Here is a 20,556-nt window from a genome sequence, read left to right as displayed (position 1 = left end):
GTATTGCAATTGGCAGTACAATGTGTGGCTAATTTAATGAGAGACTGAGCTACTGGCATGCCCGTACCTGTCGCGACGTTCACACATGCCGGTTTCATAGCCCCCCTCGTCCCCTCCCTCAACTTGCATGCCAGTAAATCAAATGTTGTGCAATCTACTTGCAAGGCAGGTACAGGCATGCAAGTTAGCGTATACACATGATAGTAGCTGGCATGTGCAAGGAGCTTGCATGCAAGTGTGCCAGCTACAGGCATGTATATTCCCGGCTTAATGGTATGTTTGGGAAGAAATCCCAGATCTGGATGATTTTGAATTTCAAAGGGAGACAAGGAGTTTTGTTTTGTAAAAAAATAAGAAATCTGGTGGATTTTGTGTAATCATGCATTTTGTTCAGTGGCCATTTGTGAGCGATGTGTTAAAGGTAGATGTCAAGAAATGTGGTTTATTTGGACAGGTTTGTTTTTATATGGCTCGTTACATCAGTATTTTTAGTAATGGTATCACTGGGCTTATTTTTCCAAGGCTCCTTCCGGCAGACGTAAATCTGTATGGCGTATTCCAGTATTTTTTGTAATTTCAGTACTTTTAATGGTATCACTTGCCAAGGCTCCTATGAGGGAGCAATTTGATAGAAGTAAATATACGACTTACTGATATATGGGGCCTATCATAGCGAATCTAAAATGGACCGGTATATCATTTGCATTTCAAGCGTGGCTTAAGAGATATTTACGTAATAAATGTATGTAAAGTTGTTCTCTGATTATGGCGAGATAGATAAGCCTAGTGAAACCATTATTAATAAATACTTATTTATACATTATTGATAAATACTTTAAATACCGGCTCTATCTATACAGAGAGTGGATATCTTTCTCTGCTCCTTTTAAATAATAGTTTTTATTTATCACGAGAAGTTAATAGAAATTATAATTATAATTATAAATTACACAATCAAAAGTTTTGTGTGAAATAATAACTATCATTAAATAGCTAGTCAAAATATAAAGAAATAAAACATTATTTATGATTGAAAAAATATTCCCCCCTCCCTTTTCGATAGCTGTTACGCCTGGTTAAACCCCGTTTTTTGCATTTTTGCCTATTTTCTATGTTGAAGTCGCGAATTTTCGAATATGGGGAGTTTTTATGAAATCTGGGGAGATTTATTTTTTCGGCATACAATCACCGAGATCGAGACAAACTGACAGTCGTACATTCGACGGAACGCGTTTTCAATAATTTGTTTTGCACTTCTGTTCTATTATATTTCTTACAAAATTATTTTCTACGAAGATGCTATCAATGCACATATATTGGATAATTTGGTTGTCGTTTGAGATAAATTGAATTCTGCCCTCTTTGTTCAGTGTTAACGTGTTGTCATTTCTAAATAAACCATTAATGATTTTTATTGAATGAGGACAATGACCGACCCAAAAAGTAGTAATCTTCGTGGGAAACATGGCATGTCATCAAATTACAGCCGTGGTAGAAATGTCTCACATAATGTGTCCAAATCAAGCAATCAAAGTCAAAATGTTATGCCTCCGACCGCTACCATAGATTTAAAAAGTTTGGCCTCTGAAAATCAGTGTATAAAATTGATCCCGTCAGTGGAAGAAATTTTCAGGAAAAACGGATTTGGTTTTGATTCGAACCTCGACAAAGACACAAGAATTTGGCTACACAAACTGCAGGAATCTTGGAATTTGTGGAAAAAAAATGCTAATGTTGTCAATCTGCTCAATAACTTCTTTGAAACCTCTACAGACCCTTTTACATCTGTATTGGTGTTGGTTATCAACTGTCAGGGATTTTCAGATTCCAAACCCAATACATTACCTTATCAAATTGTTTGTCAGCTGAAAGAATGGTCCAATAGAAACCCCGAGCTGCCTCCGCAATTGACTTCTAATTTAAAATTAACAGCCTTTAACATAGCTAAAGAACAGAAAAACTTTTCATTTGTAAAACTAGTTGTAGACACTTACCGAATTACCGAAGAAAATGAAAATTTCCTTCCATATGTTAAAGGTATGTTAAATTCTGCAAAGTACAAATTGGCTTATCAAAGCATCCTAGCATTGAACCTCCAGAAACACATAGATATTGAGGATTTGTTGGTGCCTTTGGTGTTTCAAGATAAGTCTAATTTAGTGGATGATTATCTGTCCACTTGCCCCGAACAAGCAGCTGAACTAGTCAAGTTCTTAGATAACCTACTAGATAGAAACATAAGCATCAAAGTCAGAGTTGAGACCTTCCTCAGTGTTCGAGACGTTCCCGATGTGAACTGGGGTAAGCTGTATCACAAGCCTTTAGGGAAGCTGATTTCCCGACTATGTCACACCTACAATGTTCCTCTCAACACTTGCCACAACTTGAGCAGAAGTCGGGCTATCGGAGGGATTCGCTTCTTGATTCATCAGAAGTACCAGGAAAATGTTATTAGTGATAATGCTTGGAATGATCTAGTTATTGATACAATTTCTGATAAGCCAGATTTGGTTGTGGAACTAGTCAATTTAGTTAATGACTATGATTCTAAGGAGGCCTACAAGTGGGCCAAATATTTTAACCTTCCAGAGAGATTATATCCCGATATGTTAAACAGTTACTTAAGTTCTCAGAATGGTGAAGTTGAAGAAGAAACCTGGGACACACCTCCGAGCACATCTCAAGAGACGCTCTACCACAGGTTGTCTTTACCTTCTGAAAAGGTCATATTAATAGACACGGCCAAAGCTTTTAAAGATGCTGTTTATAATGGACTTATGGGAGAGAAACTCATTGGATTGGACTCCGAATGGAAGCCTTCTTTTGGAGCGAAGCATAGCACCGTATCTCTCATACAGATAGCCACTAAATCTTGTGTGTTCTTATTCGATGTGCTGGCCTTAAATGATCAGCAGTACAGCGGCCTGTGGACTATCCTTGCTGAAAACATTCTTGACAATAATAGTGTTGTGAAATTAGGCTTTGGACTAGAAAATGATATGCGTGAAATCAGGGCTTCTGTTCCTGGGTTGAGCTCTATTAAGTTCAAAGGTTTTGGATATCTGGAATTGTTCAATTTATGGAAAACTGCCCTAACTAGAGGAGTCTGTATGCCCTACCCAAAGCCACATGTGGGTGAAGGACTGAGTTCTATCGTGGAGCAGTGCTTTGGAATGCCACTGAGTAAGCATGAACAATGTTCCAATTGGGAAAACAGACCATTAAGAGCAACGCAAATAGAGTATGCCGCTTTAGATGCATTTGTTTTGCTGGAGGCTTATGGTGTTTTTGAACAAATGTGTTTAAAAACGGGAAGAAATTTTGAAGATTTGTGTTACCAGGTAATGGCCCAATCAGAATTATCCAAAATCAAGAAACCAAGAAAAAAACATGGACGAGATAAGGCATACACAAATTATGCACAGGGTCCTAATCTCAATCCTATTTCAGTTGAATACACCAAACTTCTGGTAGACAGGCACTGGGCAGCCTTGGCCAGCTACTTAAGATGTTGTGGCATTGATACAGTCCTCAGCACGGAAAATGACAAGTGGGAGACCTGGGTGAACACGGCTTGTTTGGAAAACAGGTATGTGGTGATCAAGAGTGCAGAGCATAAGAGAGTTTCCAGACTTATTCCCCGAAATCATGTCTACACTTTACAAAGCTCCAACATAGAAGATCAGATTAAAGAGATTATTTGTTATTTCAATATTAATTTAAAACCAGAACAGATATTTGGAAGATGCCAAACTTGTAATGGTAATGACTTGGTTGTTATTCCTAGACAGATCATGCAAAGAATGACTCAAATCTATAATTCAAGTTTCACAAGTCATACTGATTTAAATCAGTTTCAAACGCTATCAATAAATCAAAAGCAGTCAAACATTTATAATAATTCAACATCCATCAGCTCCCAAACCTGGACTAGATCAGACGCAGCCTCATCAAGTGCTGTTTTCGAAGACAATGACGGAAATGTGTACGATGATGAAGAAGATGACATCCAGGTCCATGGAAATAGTTCCCTACCCCCGGAGCAAATCTATACTGAGCAGTGTTTAACGTGCAACAGTGTCAAAATTCAACTGCAACCCATTACAGATGCGGTAGTAAACGGCAATGACAACTTCCATATCTGCCAAAGTTGTGGAAAGTGCCATTGGAGAAACGGTTTTCTCCCGTCGCCTATTAATACATTAATACTACAGTTAAGCCAGACCAATTGAATTCCATTAATAAACATTAACCAAATTATTATTAGGTGCTATGAATCCTTAAGGACCACACCGCCTGCTCCGACTACATTCCGTTCCTTAATTTGATTCTAGGCAACTTTTCATGTTTAATTGTTATTTGGTCAGATGTTTATTTTAATTCAACTACGGTACTTAACAGAGCGGAAGTGATCGGTGTGGGGCATGAAGGGTTAACAACTATAATTATACGGTATAATCTTAGTTTGGTTTCAAATCTCATAGTTTGAAGCTTTTTGCCGCGATAGATAGTATGTAACTAATATTGTCATTATTGAATAACATTTTCATAACATTTAATCTGTGATCTGACTGTTTCCTAAAACATATTATAATTCATTTGTTGAATAAATGTGCCGGTGACAGGGCGAAGCTAACTCATGAGAAACTTGTTACTAATAAAGTACCTACCTACTGTTTACATAAATACATAGTACAAAAAAGCACCTGACACTTCAATATTGAATTGTGTTTTTTTTTCCCCCAATTGTTTTGTATCTCTTTTTAATTTTTTTATGGCTGATGAAAAATTAAGTAATTATTAGTATTTGACTATCAACTTTTGAAAACTGACAATTGGGTACATAATAATAATATATCGTCAGTGTAAGTCCAATACTGCAGAAAAACCATTTGTAAAAATGTCCACGATGGAAAATTTATATATATATGCGCACTTGCTTGCTTATGTACTGGGGAAGATTCATTGGCGGTATCAAATACCATAGAATATTAATAACACGTCCAACTCCAGTAAAATATTGGCAGTGTTTACTTGTATTGACTGGTAACTCTGGCTGCTAGTGTAGCACAGTATAATCATGCATAAAATCACCGCCATCTTTATTAATACAGGCCATGCTTGTACACTCGGCGTTAGCAAAAATTTCAAAGTAAAGAGACCCATTTACCCAAGAAGGCATAAAGTAAAAACAATATTCCTGCCTAGAGAGATTCCTATCCTTTAGAGATTTCAATAGAAAATGTTGGTTAATTTAACATAAATAACATAAACATTAACAGTAAATATACATAACTATTCTGTTTTCAATCTGTACTATATCTTTAAATAGTATAAAACTTCTGTCTGTGCGTTTAGTTCTACTAAACTATGTAACGGATTTTGATAATGTTTTCAATATCATATAGAGAATTTCTTCCGGAAGGTTTATATATATATAAAACGGTGACCGGACAACTCATAAAAATGACAATTCAATACACATAAAAAGTGTTATAAAGTGATGAAACAAAAACTAGTTTAAATAGGTTACATTTGCAACTATTTAACCTAGTTTTTTTTCATTATTTTTAATGACTTTATATCACCTTTTAAAGGTTTGTTGAATTGTCTTTTTGAGGAGTTATCATGGAACCGAAACGTTCAAAATGATCCGGCCAATAATTAGAAATTGTGGTTCTTGGTATAATTAAAAATAACTATTATAATATTATTTATTAAACCTAGAATCTTTCATTCTTGAATCGTTCATCTTCATTGAAAATGATAAATGCATTTTTGTTATTTGTGTTTGGCGTGTTGTGCCGTGTTGCGCTAACTCCTTCTTTAGCCAACGTTTCGGACAACGTTGGCTAATACCAAAAATACTTTTGGCCGTGAAAATCTTAAATCATATGGTAACTGCACTTTCTTTAGAAAATTGCTACAAATCGATTTACATCCAGGAAAACAGCATTTGTGAGGCATCTGAAAATAATGTTCACTAATAAATATATTTTTAAACAAGTCAAATAATCTTGCAAGGATTACACGGCATTACGAAAAATCTTGGAGTAATGGAAAAACATTATTTAAACAATGTTATACATAATCGTAAATATGTTAACCCCTTCAGTAATCATTAAAAAATGGTAAAAAAAAAAGTTTTTTTTTCATGAATGAATTTTATTTACCTAACATATAACCTTCATAAAAGCCATTATGGGACCAAAATGGAATTGAAAGTTTATATTGTATTGCATAGTGTTGGCCAAAAAATAAAAGAAATTCGTTTTTATTAATCTTCTTTTTTATTCATTTTTAATTATTAATTAACAAAAAACATACAACCCGGATAGGGGGAGTGGTACATAGTTTAATTAATCATTGCAGCTGTCTTTTGTCTCGCTTCTACATACCATAAATCGAATTTATTTTCATCCGAGTATATATGTGTCAATGGTCATATCTGCAGGTAACGTTTGCACGAGGAGTTATCTCGGGTGTAGGATTTTTCGCACATAAGAGCCTTCGAGTATACTCGGGCCTGGTCCTTAAGCGGTTGAAAATATCTCACCATTATATTTTTATATAACCACCAATGTATTTTTAACAATACAAAATATTACATGAAAAACGTTAAATAAATGATTTCATAGTTTGCATGAACTCTGGCGGTTTGCAAAATTTATACTAAACCAAGTCTTAGAAGTCCGAAAACAGGTCTCTTTAACTGTCGGTGCATTTCCCAAGACACAGTCTGTATTAATAAAGATTGCGGAAAGTAAACTAAACCTCAGAACTCGTGCTGCTAGAAGACACAGTGTAGCATATTGCCATCAGAATGTATGGAAAATTTCTGAAGTTGGAGGTATTATACAGTATTTGACGGTATTAACTTTAACCGTGTGCAAACAGTTAGACATTTTCAAAATTTGAAAGTACCAATCGATGCGTGCGGCTTGCGCTGTTCAACTTATAGCGCCAAAAACTCATATTTTCAACTTATTATAGCATACGTGGTATTGAACTTACATAGACAATATAATATGATAATTCATCAGCACTCTAAATTATCTATATTTCTAAGCAAATCGAAAAATGTATCATTGGAAGTTTATTATGCAAAGTTGTGCTCATCAATTGCCCATTAATCATTTATAATTTTTTTTATATTGTTTCTACAATTTTTTTTTTAATTGGAAACCTTTATAATTTTATAGATTACTATAAATTGTATATGTGACAAATTATTTTCTCATGAATTGTTCTTTTATTTCTAATAAATTTATTGTATTTTATTAAGGTTTTTATTTTATTTACTATGGTATTCAAAAAATATAATTATTTCAAATGTTTTTGTAGTTTTTTTATGATAACGAGAGAATTTTAGTGAAGCCACACAAACTCCTTTTAACCTTTGGTATGAAAGAACAGATAAACAAGGGTGCTTTTGCTTTTCTTGTTATTAAAAGAAATTTGTCAAAGGGAGCGAAGTTAGCCATCTATAATGTTCTCATACCAAGCCTGGTTATGGCAGTGAGGCAGGGAAGATGAAAATATACTAAATGCAGTATAAATGAGTCCCTGTGGTAGGTGTCTAGTAAAAATGTACGACCATGTTGCGGATTAGAAGATTCCAAAAAATTGCAAGAACGGTGTGAGAGTAATGAATATTTAGATATTGAAGACAATATTAGTGATTTCTAAACAAAAATCTGAAACAGAAAAGGAAACGGTCACATCTGGGACTCAAACCCAGGACCCTTGTCTTTCCGGGACAGTGCTCTACCAACTGAGCTAATGGGACCCTATTCCCCTCGGTCACTTTTAATTGTATCATACTTCGAATAAGAACTACTAACATTGTCTTCATTTTTTCACCGCACATTTTTATTGGCAACTATCTTTATGTAATAAAATTTATAAATTTATTTAATAAGTGAATGGAAACAGTTGGGGACACCTCAGGAAGACATGTGAATCAAATAATTGAGTCGGTATAACAGAAAAGTATGTGTGGATGAACTAAGAAATGTGGGCCAGGTCTGATTGTTAGAACAGTATCGTTGGTTGGTAATGGATTAGGTGGGAGATAATTTTATTTGGTGAACCAAGGTTCAATCTTTTTGCCTCCAATTTTATAATTAAGGCTTGAAATTTTAAGTATTTTTATTGATTAAAATTGTTATATTGAAATATCTTACAGTACAGTAGCTGAAAACGCAATACAAAATCCTCGATGAAGAAATGGTACTGCATTTATTATTTTTTTTTAAATCATAATAGTTATTATAATGAATCCATTATGTTTAGAATGAAGCGTTCATGAAGCATTTAATTTTGCTGCCCACCCATTTGTGAACATAAATAAACCACTCACAACTTGAATAATGGTAAAAATAATAATTTTTCATGTGACTAGTCCACGTTGGCCCAATGCATTGGGCCAAAGCGCTGGCCCAAAGTGTACAGGACGACTTCTTGGCTGTTGCATGCGTTGGCCCCCGACGTTGGCCGGTCAACCCGATTATTGTTGGTTTTCATGCAGATATCAAATGATCTTGGCATGAATCCGCTAACTGCGTTCACACGTTGGCCCAGTCTTCAGTATGCAATACGCGTTCAGCGAAGACAGTTGTGTTGATTGTTTACGTTTACGAATTACGATGATTAATAATTAAACGTACTGTACAAATAAATTTTCACGGCTGTGGTAATTTCCACATCCATCTATATTTGACAGTCTCTGTGGTCGAGGGGTAAGGTTCTTGACTAGCAATCCGAAGGTCGCAGTTTCGAATGCGCAAGTATACATATTTTATTTGATGAATTTATTTAATTTCACGCTTTATTCATTTAAAAAGAATATGGAATACTTGCGGCACTTTCCAAAGTGGAAAATACTCTCAGTATCGCCCTGGTGTAAGACCACCATGCAGAAACGTTGTTTGGTGACCATATCTGAATAGACAGGTACTCCCCCACCTACCTCACCCACTTTTGCTCCACACTACCTTCAGCCTCACAATGTACCCCAACTGGGGATACCGTAGTCTCACTGGCTGCAGACGGTTGGGAGCAGTTGGGACTCTTGTGCGGTATTCACATTTAAAAAAAAAAACCAAGCAAAAATATTTCTCGGATGCCGGCGTCCGACTCACAGTCGAGAGGTTAATAAAGAAGATCAAATGGCCAACGCAGAATATGCATATTTTCATTGTTTTTTAGGTTCTCGAAAAAATTGAGGAAATAAATTACGATAGTGAAGGTATATTTAGTTTATTAATATGTTGACGAAAAAAATTCTAAAACGATTTATAATGTGCCATTTCCGATTTGCTGCCTGAACGTTGGCCCAATGCATTGGGCCATCATTGGGCCAATGGGCCAGCATGTACATTCGGCATGATTCGGCATCACAAGTACGCGCCCTTGTGTTATTACTAGTGTTGCCAATTCATGAGGAATTCTCCAAATTACGGGGAATATTTAAAAATTTGAGTGAGGACGTAAACGCTATAATTTCGTAACAATTTTTCCAACAATTTTTTTATTTTAATAGTATTTTGGAGGTAAATCATAAAGTAAATTTCGGGGAAATATTATTTTATTCACCATATATAGTATTTGAGGGTTTTGAACACATCTATTGTGGTTATTTTAGAGCATCTGCATTGGCAAACCCAGTTGTTTTCTATTTTTAGTGATACCCTGTACGAAGGGATGTATAAAATAAAATATAAGTTCATTTATATAATCATTAGACGCAGATTGACCAAATTGTTATCCTCTGAATTTTACAGCATTTAGTGTGAAACTAGAAATCAAACTCCACTCGAAACATGCGAACGATTTTCTTCGAAACGCGTCATCCGATAAAACCTCTATTAAAATTTCAATACACCATTTGGAAGAAAAAAGTGCTTTTAACTTAAGATTCAATCTTTGTGTGAGCCCCAGCTTTGATTAAATCTACACCCAGCACATGAAAATGGTTTCCTCCTATATTTTTAGCACACAACCTGGCAACTTAGATTTTATAACTGAACTTCGAATACGATGATGTTTTCATTCAACAGATGCATCCACAACTCTACTGTAATTTTATCTGTAAATGAGTTCCCAATATATTAAACATGCACTCATAATTTCTTATTACACAGTTAATTTCTTATTCTATAATTAAATTTCTTGTCTTTATTATCTTAAAATAATAAGAAATTAAAATGGATTTTGGATCACCCATTTATTGTTCTAAACTCTAAACTGTTTAAAGTAACGTAGGTGCATACGTTAGTGCCTGTCAGCTATGTTATAACTTTAACTGAGTTTTGTGACACCGTGAAAGAAAACCGATCTTGCGTTCTGAAAGTAATTTAGCCATATTATTTTTTGTGGTCAGCAGGCCGCACCGAAAGTGCCCCCGGGCCGCAAATTCATCACCCCTGAACTACATGATTATGTATTTTTTTGTCAATATTTTTCACTGGAGTTCCTTTTCCGAAATAGGTAAAATTGTAGTCAGTTACTGACAACACTTATTTTTACAATATTTTATCTATGGTCATGAATGTCAAACAGAGGCACAATTTTTATTTGTGTTGTGAACAAATTAAGATAATATATAAAGGCGAAACAGAAAAAATAAGTGCAATATAAATCTCCCGTGCTTTTGAAATGAAATTATTAATGTGCATTTAATTATATGAACTTGAATAATATGCTAATACCTTGACTGGATACATGACCGTCGAGAAATTTGAGTTGTTAGCCTTGGACCAGCAGACGAAATCGAGTGAGTTAATACTGATAGTAATATTATTTTACTTATTTAAGAATGATATTAGCTGTTTTACACGATTTTTTTATATGCTTCAAGTATGATTCACCCGAGGGTAAAGAAAAGAAGCGCTGGCTTGATAGCTGGAACATGGATGTGTCTTGTTGCTGCCATTTGTGCAGCTGTAACCACAGCGCCGTGTGACAAGTCTCGCCGGGTCTTCACAGACTCTTCGGGGATCATCACTGATGGTCCTTCGGGCTCAAACTACACTCAGGTATATGCTGTTGTTTGTAAACACTTCAATGTCTTCATCTGTCAGATTTCTGAAAATTATCTTGTCTCGCTGCAATCATTCTTCTTTAACATTAATATGAAGCGCATCTTCTAAGTAGCATTTTGATATTAAGAAAACACAACATAATATTGTTAAACAATTTTATTTTTTGCATGAACTCCTGGTTCATAATCTACTTTTCAACATAATTGCAACCTATATTAAGGCTTACAATCAGCTCTGTACTATCGTCATTGAAATCTTCCACCTGATTCTCTAACCACTGCGCTACGACTGTTTTGACTTTGTCATGAACTTATCGCCAAGGTGCGTCTTGTGACGGATGAAATTTAGTAAACTTCTCAAATCCAAATATAATATTAAAACTTTTAATAGAAATAATAGACACACTTCTACAGTGTCAACTTTTTTAGTTTAGAATTTTCATTGTCAGTAACTAAATACATCCAAAACATTTAAAACTTAGCTTTACACACTGCAGTGCACCTCAAGGTAACCTCAAGGTAGTCATAATTTCAGTGGACTGCAAATGTAGCCAGTTGCACTATAGGGGTAAAGTGCAGGAACAATTGATAGTCACTGGGCGCTAGGTCAGGGCTACACAGGGCGTGATCAAGTTGTTCCTAGCCATAGATCTTGGATTTGATGAGCCAAGTGTGGACTTACAGCAACCTTCTGCACCAGGTCGCCCATCTCGCTTGTCATCGTGCACATTTGTACGGCCATCTTCAAATGTTCTAACCCATTTTCTTCCCATTCTGTCTCATAGCGTTTTCTCCATATACTTCATTAATCTGCCGATAAATTTTGGACGACTTCACATCTCTTGCATTTAAAAAACGAATTTCGTTGCGTACTTCACAATCCGTGGGATTTTCAATGGTCTGAGCCATTTTAAAAATGCCCAAAAAAACATTAACGTAATGGCGTCTGTGGCTGGTCAATACATGCAGGTACTCAGTGTGCTTGCGCGACCGCAGTATTGTACTTAATAAAATAAAACACGCCACATACCTACTGGTTTTATGTTCAAGTTTAATAATGCGTTAAGTTACACTGTATTTCATAAAATGTTATCCAAAAGAGAGTTTTTCCTAATATTTGTCACTCATTATTTTTATGAAAAGTATTGTGAATTTGTGGATGAGTGTCAGTAGATTCCACTTATGAAATCACCCTGAAGTAACTATAATATGTGCATATTGTATTATTCCATTCTATTGGCTTTATAATTTATTTATTTTACGTTCTTTCCAGGACTCGCACTGTGAATGGCTTATCAAAGCCCAGAATGCCAGCCAGTTTATCACTCTCAAGTTCCGAAGTATGGGAACAGAGTGCTCCTATGACTATGTGTTTGTTTATGATGGTAACTCTTTCCGTGCCCCTCTCCTTGGCAGCTTTAGCGGGAAAACTGAACCACAACAAATTATTGCAACTAGCGGCTATGTATGTATTATCACTTACGTCCCTACCAATAAGTTACTATTTAAGTATCTATGTATAAACCTATTCCACTTACTCTGAATCCTCATCACTAATAGTGACACTACATACATAAAATCCTTCCTCAGTGGTGAGCATACCTTAGGCGGAAAGCTTTTATTTACCCTCCTGCAGAGAAACAGATTCAACTGTACAGTGTATGTAGGAAATAATACATAATAACATGGGTAGATGTAATTATAAAGTTGGTCCGAACCACAATATTCTTTATTGTGTAGTAGTAATACAACTATTACAGCATCCTGTTTTGTCAACAAAATTTGTAAGTTAGGTATGTTTAGACCTTCTACATAATAAGGTAGTTAATATAATTTCACTCTACAGTAGTATATGAATTTTCATCTAAACCAATCTAATATATTCTGTCAATTAATTAGTGTTTTTATAAATATAAATTAATATTCTTGAAAATCCTGGCTGAAATTTTTTTTTTTAAAGAGTTTTGGTTAATTTACGCTGCATTTGCTAAAGGGAACTAAATTTGAAGAACCGGTTTGCATAACACCAATCGACAGAAACCCTAAATCTTGAATTTCGCTTTCAACCCCTCCCCCTCAACGAAAACAAAAAAAATAGTACACTTGTAGATCGCGGGCTGTTTGAAGAATAGGCAAAGCGGCCCCTCTACTGAAAAATTTGTGCATCACTATCATAAATATACCCCGTGCAGGGATGTAGGTACTCTTAACTAGGTACCTTCATAAATATATTTATTGGTTTTGAGAACAAAATTGACATTGAGTTGTAATGCTTCTTTTGAAGGCAAAAAGGGAACAAATTTACAAAGCTCAAATTTATCACCTCTTTTGCAGGTTTTATGATAATTTTACATATTGCCCAATGGATAGCAATGTTTTACATAGCCAACAATCTTAACCAGGTAGTGCCATAAACATATGAATCCGTCCCTAACGTGATAGGATATTTCCGCCAGCCACCATTGTGCGCCAGGCAGCTAACCGCCGCGCTATTTCGCCCTTTTTATTTGTTACTACTTGGAGAATAATTCCCAAATATTCGTCTTTTTTACAGACCCAACGACCCATTCAAGTATTTAGAAATTGTGTTGACTAAATTATTTGCATGGTATATCAGTCAATCGACCTTGTTATAACAGCCAACAATTATATGAAGATAAGCCTGAATTAAAATGTTGTTTTGTAATTGCTCATTATAGTCGTGATCGTTGTAACCAAGTTTGACTGTATTTTATTTTTATTAAATACTTAAAAAACTGTTTTTTTGTGATTCAGACCTTACTAGGTATTATACCTGTTCTGAGATCTACGTATATTTCAATATTATTGTTTTACATTTTTCTTCTCTGGTGATTTGATCCTCTAATTCTAATATTAAGTTGTAATAATAATTGTATACCTATAATAGGAAATATAAAAATCAATGCATGCAAACTAAAAGTTTCCCGGAACCAAGCGTCACAGAGTCAGAAGACGTCCATTCGTCACTGAAGCGGTGCGGTAACTAATATAAAATGCACTTAGTCATCATGCAGTAGTCATAAGGTTCAATTCCAAATTCATCGAATGCCGCCCCTTTTATTTCATAAAAACATTGTAAAAGATTTAATTTGCCACATTATTCAATAAACATATATCCAAAAAAGGCATTCGTAAGTATGAGATTTTGCAAATTAAAGTAAATACTTTTTTAGGCCTGATACTTTCTTTTTTTCTGAGCTTATAAAAAGAATGCTTAATCAAAAAAATGCTCGATTATTTATAAGGCCAAGATGTGTTGTACCCGCAGTATTTATCTATATATTTCTAAGTGATCACTTCTTCAAACCAAAAACACATGATTTTGTATGATGTTGCATTACTTTGCATTGCATCGCCTTAATAACTAGCGCAGACCTGTGTAGAGTAATGGGGAAAAAAACGTGTCTTTAAAAATAAAAGCTAAAAATTTAAAATAAATAAAAATTGTCACAGCCGATAATTTGAACCCCGATCAACTGCTTGGAAGGCAACTCTGCTTACCATTACACTACCAAATCTATTAAGAGCGGGGGCTTAAGAATTATGTATTTTTAAATTTTAGATTCTTACGAAATGATAACCGATAAGTTAATGTTGCCAAATACCCTAGAATATTAATAATACATATAACTCCAGTAATTGGCAGTATTTACTTGTACTTGCTGGCAACTCTTGCCGATAGAGGCACTAGTGTAGCATGGCATAATTATGCATAAATTCCATTAAAATGTTTTCCAAAATGAGGCGCCAGTGTAGAATACTGCCGTTAGAATGTATGGGAAATGTCAGAAGTTGGAGGTAATACATATAACTATTCTATAGTATTTGCTCTTACAAACTCGCCACCAAAATGATATTGTTTAATTATTAGTAAATTACTTACTTGAATTCTAATTTCAACCTTTTTTTTCAGATGCTCATCTTACTATACAGCGATACTAACTATGTGCTGGACGGCTTCAAGGCAGAGTTCTTTGTCCACAACTGCCCCAACAACTGTTCGGACCGGGGCGCCTGCGCCTCCCACACCTGTTTGTGCGAGGGGGACTGGGGGGGCAACGACTGCAGCGTGGAGCTCTGTCCCCAGTCATGCTCTGGCCACGGGGTCTGCAGGGAGGGGCGCTGCCACTGCCACAAAGGGTAACTTTTGTTATTAATTCACGCTCTTATATTATGTGGTATAAACAGAACAGTGAAAAAAAGTTTAATAATTTTATATATTTATACAGAGTTAACCACGATTCCTGATTAATTAATTCACACATTTAAAAATAGGTTACACTTTAATCTTTAAAACTCTGGTAAGAATACAAGATTCTCAAATCAAATAAAAATACATCAACCCACAACTAAAACCATATAGACAGTGATTGTGGGAGTACCTTATCCTATTGATGGAGGACCAGAGTTTACGAGGCAGTGAGAATCCAGGCTATACAATGTTACAGTGTATGTAGGTAGGGCAATGAGTGAAGCGATACCCAAAATAAGTGGGCCTCAAACTACAAATTATGCCGCTACATAAGGGGCCGAAGAGTTACAAGTCTCCCGGCCATGGGAAATCTTTATTTATCTGGGAACAATTAAAATTATTGTCTCTGAATACTGAGGGAATTTCGCACTCAAAGGTGGATTTCCATCTAGTTTTAAAACACTATCCCTCTCAAACTAAATCAATTTCACTCTCTATCAATTTATCGGATTTCAAAAAATACACATGTAATGATATGGATTATTGAGACAGGAAGAAGCAATATTGAAGCCATGATAAAACCAAATAGAGATTAATTCTCTTCCTTACATAATTCTTACAAAGTTTTTCTTGCTTTACAATAATTGGTATTATTACCTACATACTATAAAAAAATATTTAAATATTACATGTACTAACTAAATTGATGTTTACATTGTAACAATTCAAATACTCCAAAACATAGCAATTAAATAGCTCTTGGAGCTCCTCGTTGGATGAGGATATCATACATTCCCAAAGACTCCGGCATCCCTATGCTGAAAGAAAACTTTCAAAACAAGCTGAACATTTTTACGGCATTCCCCAACCATAAAAGTAACTCTACAAATAAATTCGCCAAATATGACAAAGTGTTTGAATAAAACTTAAAAAAGCCAAACAAATGCTCCGCAGAGATTTAAAAAAAACAGCCATCTCCCGCAATACTAACAACTAAAACCATTAATTAATAAAAAAATTACCCCTAAAATCATTTTCCCATCATTATGAAGGTGCTAGAGTTTGTAAACCAAGCTAATTACTCTTTGCCATTCTATCACAGTCAAAGTCAGACATTATAACATGTACAATGTGGCCTTAGAACAGGGTACCCCAGTAAGGCTACATTTTTCGTTTCTTTCCATTTTGTAATCTGTTAACTAAACTAATAAATAAATAAAAATATATGAAGTAAAAAATGTAGATGTCGTTTAGAAAATATTCAAAACAATAAAAAGATTTTCACACATCTCCACTAGGTAAAACCTAGCGCATCACATGTTACGCACTCCATCTTGTTCCAGCAGTACCAAAGAAACGAGACAGAGCACATAATATCACATGATCTTTTGCAACGTGTGGCTGTGCGATCACAGTAAACTGATAAATTTTTTATTGTAAATTTTTTTCTAGGTTTTCCGGGGCGGCGTGTTCTCTAGACTCCACTGATCTGAATGGAAACAAGTGGCATTGGCTCTCCCATACCAAAGGTGGCCTCTCACCAAGAGCAGCTCATTCGGCCATTTATATAAATCACACGGATTCACTATACGTGTTTGGAGGATATGATCTCAATAATGTACTGGGATCATTACAAATTTACAGGTATCAGCTAGTTTACAAACAGACTCAACAATAAAGAGATTACCACTTTTTTTTAAAGATTTCATTATTTAAAAATATACTTTTTTTAGGTTTTCATCAAGTCAATGGGAAGACGAAGATGGCAAAGTGATTCCAGGATTTCTATCCAATGAATTTGATCAATCCCTCCTGAAAGAAGTGTTAAAACAGGTAGGTTTTTTTTAAAATTATTCTCTAAAAGTCGATAACACATACAGTACTCTCAGTAATCCGCCACTCGATTATTATCCAACAACTACTATAATCCGCCATTAGTTTAACTAGTTAAAGCACAAATCAAGATCTATAATTCGCCGGTATTTGAATGTCAAATTTAGTAGTTCGCCGCGTGCCTAGACTCGAGCGCCAAGCTTTGTTCACCGACTGACGAGATGGTTATCTTACACACTCAGTTAATATTACTACTATGTACCGCCATCTAACTTGCTCTTGCTGACCATTTTGCCAGTCACCAGAGTTAATTATTGTTGTTTTAAAATATTTCGGTTAGTCCTATTGTATTCCTATTCCTGTTAGTCTGTGTATTCTAGTAACTGTTGCATGTGTTTCTGTTTGTTTTATTCTGCCATGTTTTTTGTTTGAATGTATTTACAAAATTGAGTCTTCTCTCAAGTGTAAAAATGACACCTTAATTTTAAACCAATAAATTGAAATTTTGCAAAATTTCGATAGCGGTGTTTGTTTGTTTTTGCGAAATACCTGTTTTAATTTTTACAATATTTTATATGTTTGCACTATATGTAATTCCGTAAATTCTGTGTTTGGGGTGGCGGATTAGTAATGTAATTTGAAATCTTTCTCTGAATATTATAAAGGTTATCATTAATTCAATTATATTTTTATTTCTAGGATGCGTTAAACAGATGGGGACTCAACAAAGGGACTTTTTTCAACCAATTTCTTTATTCATCACTTGTGAGACGCAACCGGTCCCCTGGATCCCATCTGGACGGGGAAAATTCCAGCAGCTACATCAATATGACCACAGAGGACAGCCGCTACGAAGCCATAAACCAAACAAAGCTGGACCGGCCTGCCCCGAGATATGGCCATGCGGCTTGTCAAATAGGGGCCAAGTTTGCCGTGTACGGAGGGAAATTGTCCAGTGGAGTTCTGTCAAATGAGCTTTGGGTTTACGATGCCGTGCTGAAGAAGTGGACCCTACGGGCGGAGAACTCTACTGTGGTTCCTCCGGCTTTAACCCGCCACACCCTAACAGCCGTCAATGATGAACTATACTTGTTTGGAGGAAGTACCAGTGATGGGGAGTTTTCTTCAAGGTATGCATTACTTCTTTCTGTCTTTTAAAATTACTGCCACTATCATTAAAAAGGGTACCACCTTTATGTACTCCTTACTTATTGAAGTAATTTCTGGCATCGTTTGCCTGTAGTAGGAGGTAGCTTTTCAAAAATTCTACAATAATGATCATTCTAATTTTATACTTCTTTTCCAGGATGTTTCGAATCACAATAGACAATCCATCCACAGAGAGCTGGGAGGAGGTTCGGGTGAGGGGAGGAAAGGAGTTGGATGTGAGAGTGGTGGCCCATAGTGCAGTTTATCATTCTTTTTCTCATTCCATCATTGTCTATGGTGGTGTTGTTGCTGGGGTTGCCAGGTAATATTAGTATATACCTAATTGTTAATTCATTATTCAAATGCAAAGATTTAAAAAAATGTTATAATTTATTCAATGTGATTAATGCTAATTGCTTGTATGTATTTCTTTTTAGGTTTTCCAAGCTCTCAGATAGGATGTTTGCATTTAACATTATTAATAAACATTGGAGCGAGCTACATTATCCCCGTGCTCATTTGCGGGACACTTACGTTCCAAGAGAAAGAGCATTCCACACTGCCACTATTATAGGTAAGTTTAAAAAATAAACTTCTCAAAGAGCAATTCGTCGTCGCACATCAAATATGGGTTATGTGAGTACATTCTGAGAAAATCGATAAAAACTGTTAAAAAAAAAATACCACTTCTATTTATGAACAAAGTAGGAAAAATATATTTATTGGAAATGTTAATTATTTTATACCACAAAATTGCATTTTAATGTGATTTTGCCACATGTATCATTTTTAATACCAGCAATAAAATATTTCATTCAACGTTATTCAAATTTGACACCTAGGCCATAGTCCGGTGTTGGAGAGATTTATTATATTAAAACATTATATTATCACGAAGTATATGTGAATGTCGTGTACATACAATAACAATTGAATTGTGTAGTGGTATGCAGAGGATGCCACATTATTTTTTTAATTATATTAATTTTATACTATTTTGGCAAAGTACATTTATTTCACTGACATTTGAATGACACTTTTTTTCAACATTCCCATGTGTAAATAACTCTTATCTTTGGGTCATCATATTTACACAGAAAAAATCCACTTTGATAATATTAATTGGAACCCAATTCACAGTACAAAAAAACAAAATTAATTAATTTGCTTCTACAATTCCTACACAAACGTTAGGATAAATAAATAAAAAGGGTGATGATCTTTGTCTATCACAAGTTTTAATTGCTGCAACGAATTTGGATTCAGACAAGGAAAGGGGTTTGGTATCAGCTCTCCTCTCCACTACCCCTAGGTTGCCCAAAGTCCCTAATTTTTTTTCATTGTATGGTCTAATTTTGGTCCCACAAGTGTCTCGGAAAATTGAAGGTCCACCCCAGCAGAGCCCCGAGAGCTGGGGAAAGGTCTAAATACTCCGAGATGCGACCCTATATCTCGGATTCATGACACTGGTCCCTAGTGTCACTCACCCTGAGCACGGTAGCTCACACCTTGGCTTGGGATTGCTGAACAAGTTTCTATTCACAATTGGCACATAGTTTTGTGCACCAAATATTGAAGACAGATAGCGTGTGTTGAGTCCATGAAAAGCTCTATTCAAAATATGGCCTATTTGTTTGCCGCTTTTTACATTTTCCACGGCTTTAGTTTGCTTTGCAATTCTTTTATTTGTAGAGTTCTGCGAGCATTTTCACCATCATTGATAACGACGTGTTGCCGATTTCCCCATCTCTTGCTTGCCCCTGTATGTGCATTTTTGAGGCCCAAAGTATTCAAAAACATTTTGATGTTTTTCCCGTCCTTACTTAGTAAACAGACGTACATGATGCGCTTTATTCTTTTTCGTGATACCTGTATTTTATGAAAACACTTTCTTGTAACACTTGTGCTACGCCCACGAAATATGCTTTTTCTCTGACTGAGTTTTCACTTTCCAAAAACTTTTAATATTAAATGTGCAGTCGATTTTTTTCCCTTATTTTCTCACAATAAAAATAAATGTTTTTGTGCCACCTTGGGTAATTAGTGTGAATATCAATCTTATTCTCACGTTTTATACCTACTCACACTACAAACTTTTCTGGTAATTGTCTTTGTTCTTATTTTCCGCTAATGCTTTTTATAACCGACATACCCTTTTCCCCAAAACCCTCCTTGTCTGATTTCTTTAAATCTCCTGAATAACTGAAATATTAGGAGTCAATGATAAAGAGCATCCATATCATTTGGTTGGATCCTATCTCTAGTTAATTCAAGATAGTTTGGGTGTAGAATATGAACCATGTGACAACAGATCCAC

At 35.3% G+C, this 20,556-nt stretch overlaps 2 protein-coding genes across 2 annotated transcripts in view; both read left to right on the top strand.

Moving 5' to 3' along the window:
• Positions 1-1,198: 1,198 nt before the first annotated feature.
• Nbr (exonuclease mut-7 homolog) lies at positions 1,199-7,234 on the top strand. The gene has a single exon (XM_089631263.1). It carries the CDS (start codon positions 1,419-1,421, stop codon positions 4,230-4,232), a length of 2,814 nt encoding a protein of 937 aa, XP_089487389.1. The 5' UTR covers positions 1,199-1,418; the 3' UTR covers positions 4,233-7,234.
• Positions 7,235-10,551: 3,317 nt separating this feature from the next.
• The window catches only part of Megf8 (multiple EGF like domains 8), a 39,709-nt gene continuing 29,704 nt past the window's right edge, over positions 10,552-20,556 (top strand). The window contains exons 1-9 of the mRNA XM_089651421.1: positions 10,552-10,777; positions 10,862-11,039; positions 12,318-12,509; positions 14,979-15,205; positions 16,710-16,901; positions 16,991-17,090; positions 17,790-18,220; positions 18,397-18,561; positions 18,677-18,813. Of these exons, the coding sequence (XP_089507547.1) occupies positions 10,863-11,039; positions 12,318-12,509; positions 14,979-15,205; positions 16,710-16,901; positions 16,991-17,090; positions 17,790-18,220; positions 18,397-18,561; positions 18,677-18,813 (1,621 nt within the window). The 5' untranslated portion in view covers positions 10,552-10,777; position 10,862. The remainder of the gene's footprint in view (positions 10,778-10,861; positions 11,040-12,317; positions 12,510-14,978; positions 15,206-16,709; positions 16,902-16,990; positions 17,091-17,789; positions 18,221-18,396; positions 18,562-18,676; positions 18,814-20,556) is intronic.

This window comes from Hesperophylax consimilis, chromosome 4 (genome assembly GCF_061612785.1).
Source record: "Hesperophylax consimilis isolate HC1 chromosome 4, BYU_Hcon_1.0, whole genome shotgun sequence".
In the NCBI taxonomy this organism is placed as follows: domain Eukaryota; kingdom Metazoa; phylum Arthropoda; class Insecta; order Trichoptera; family Limnephilidae; genus Hesperophylax; species Hesperophylax consimilis.
Note: the sequence above shows the minus strand (reverse complement) of the source record. Positions and strands in the feature narration are given on the sequence as shown.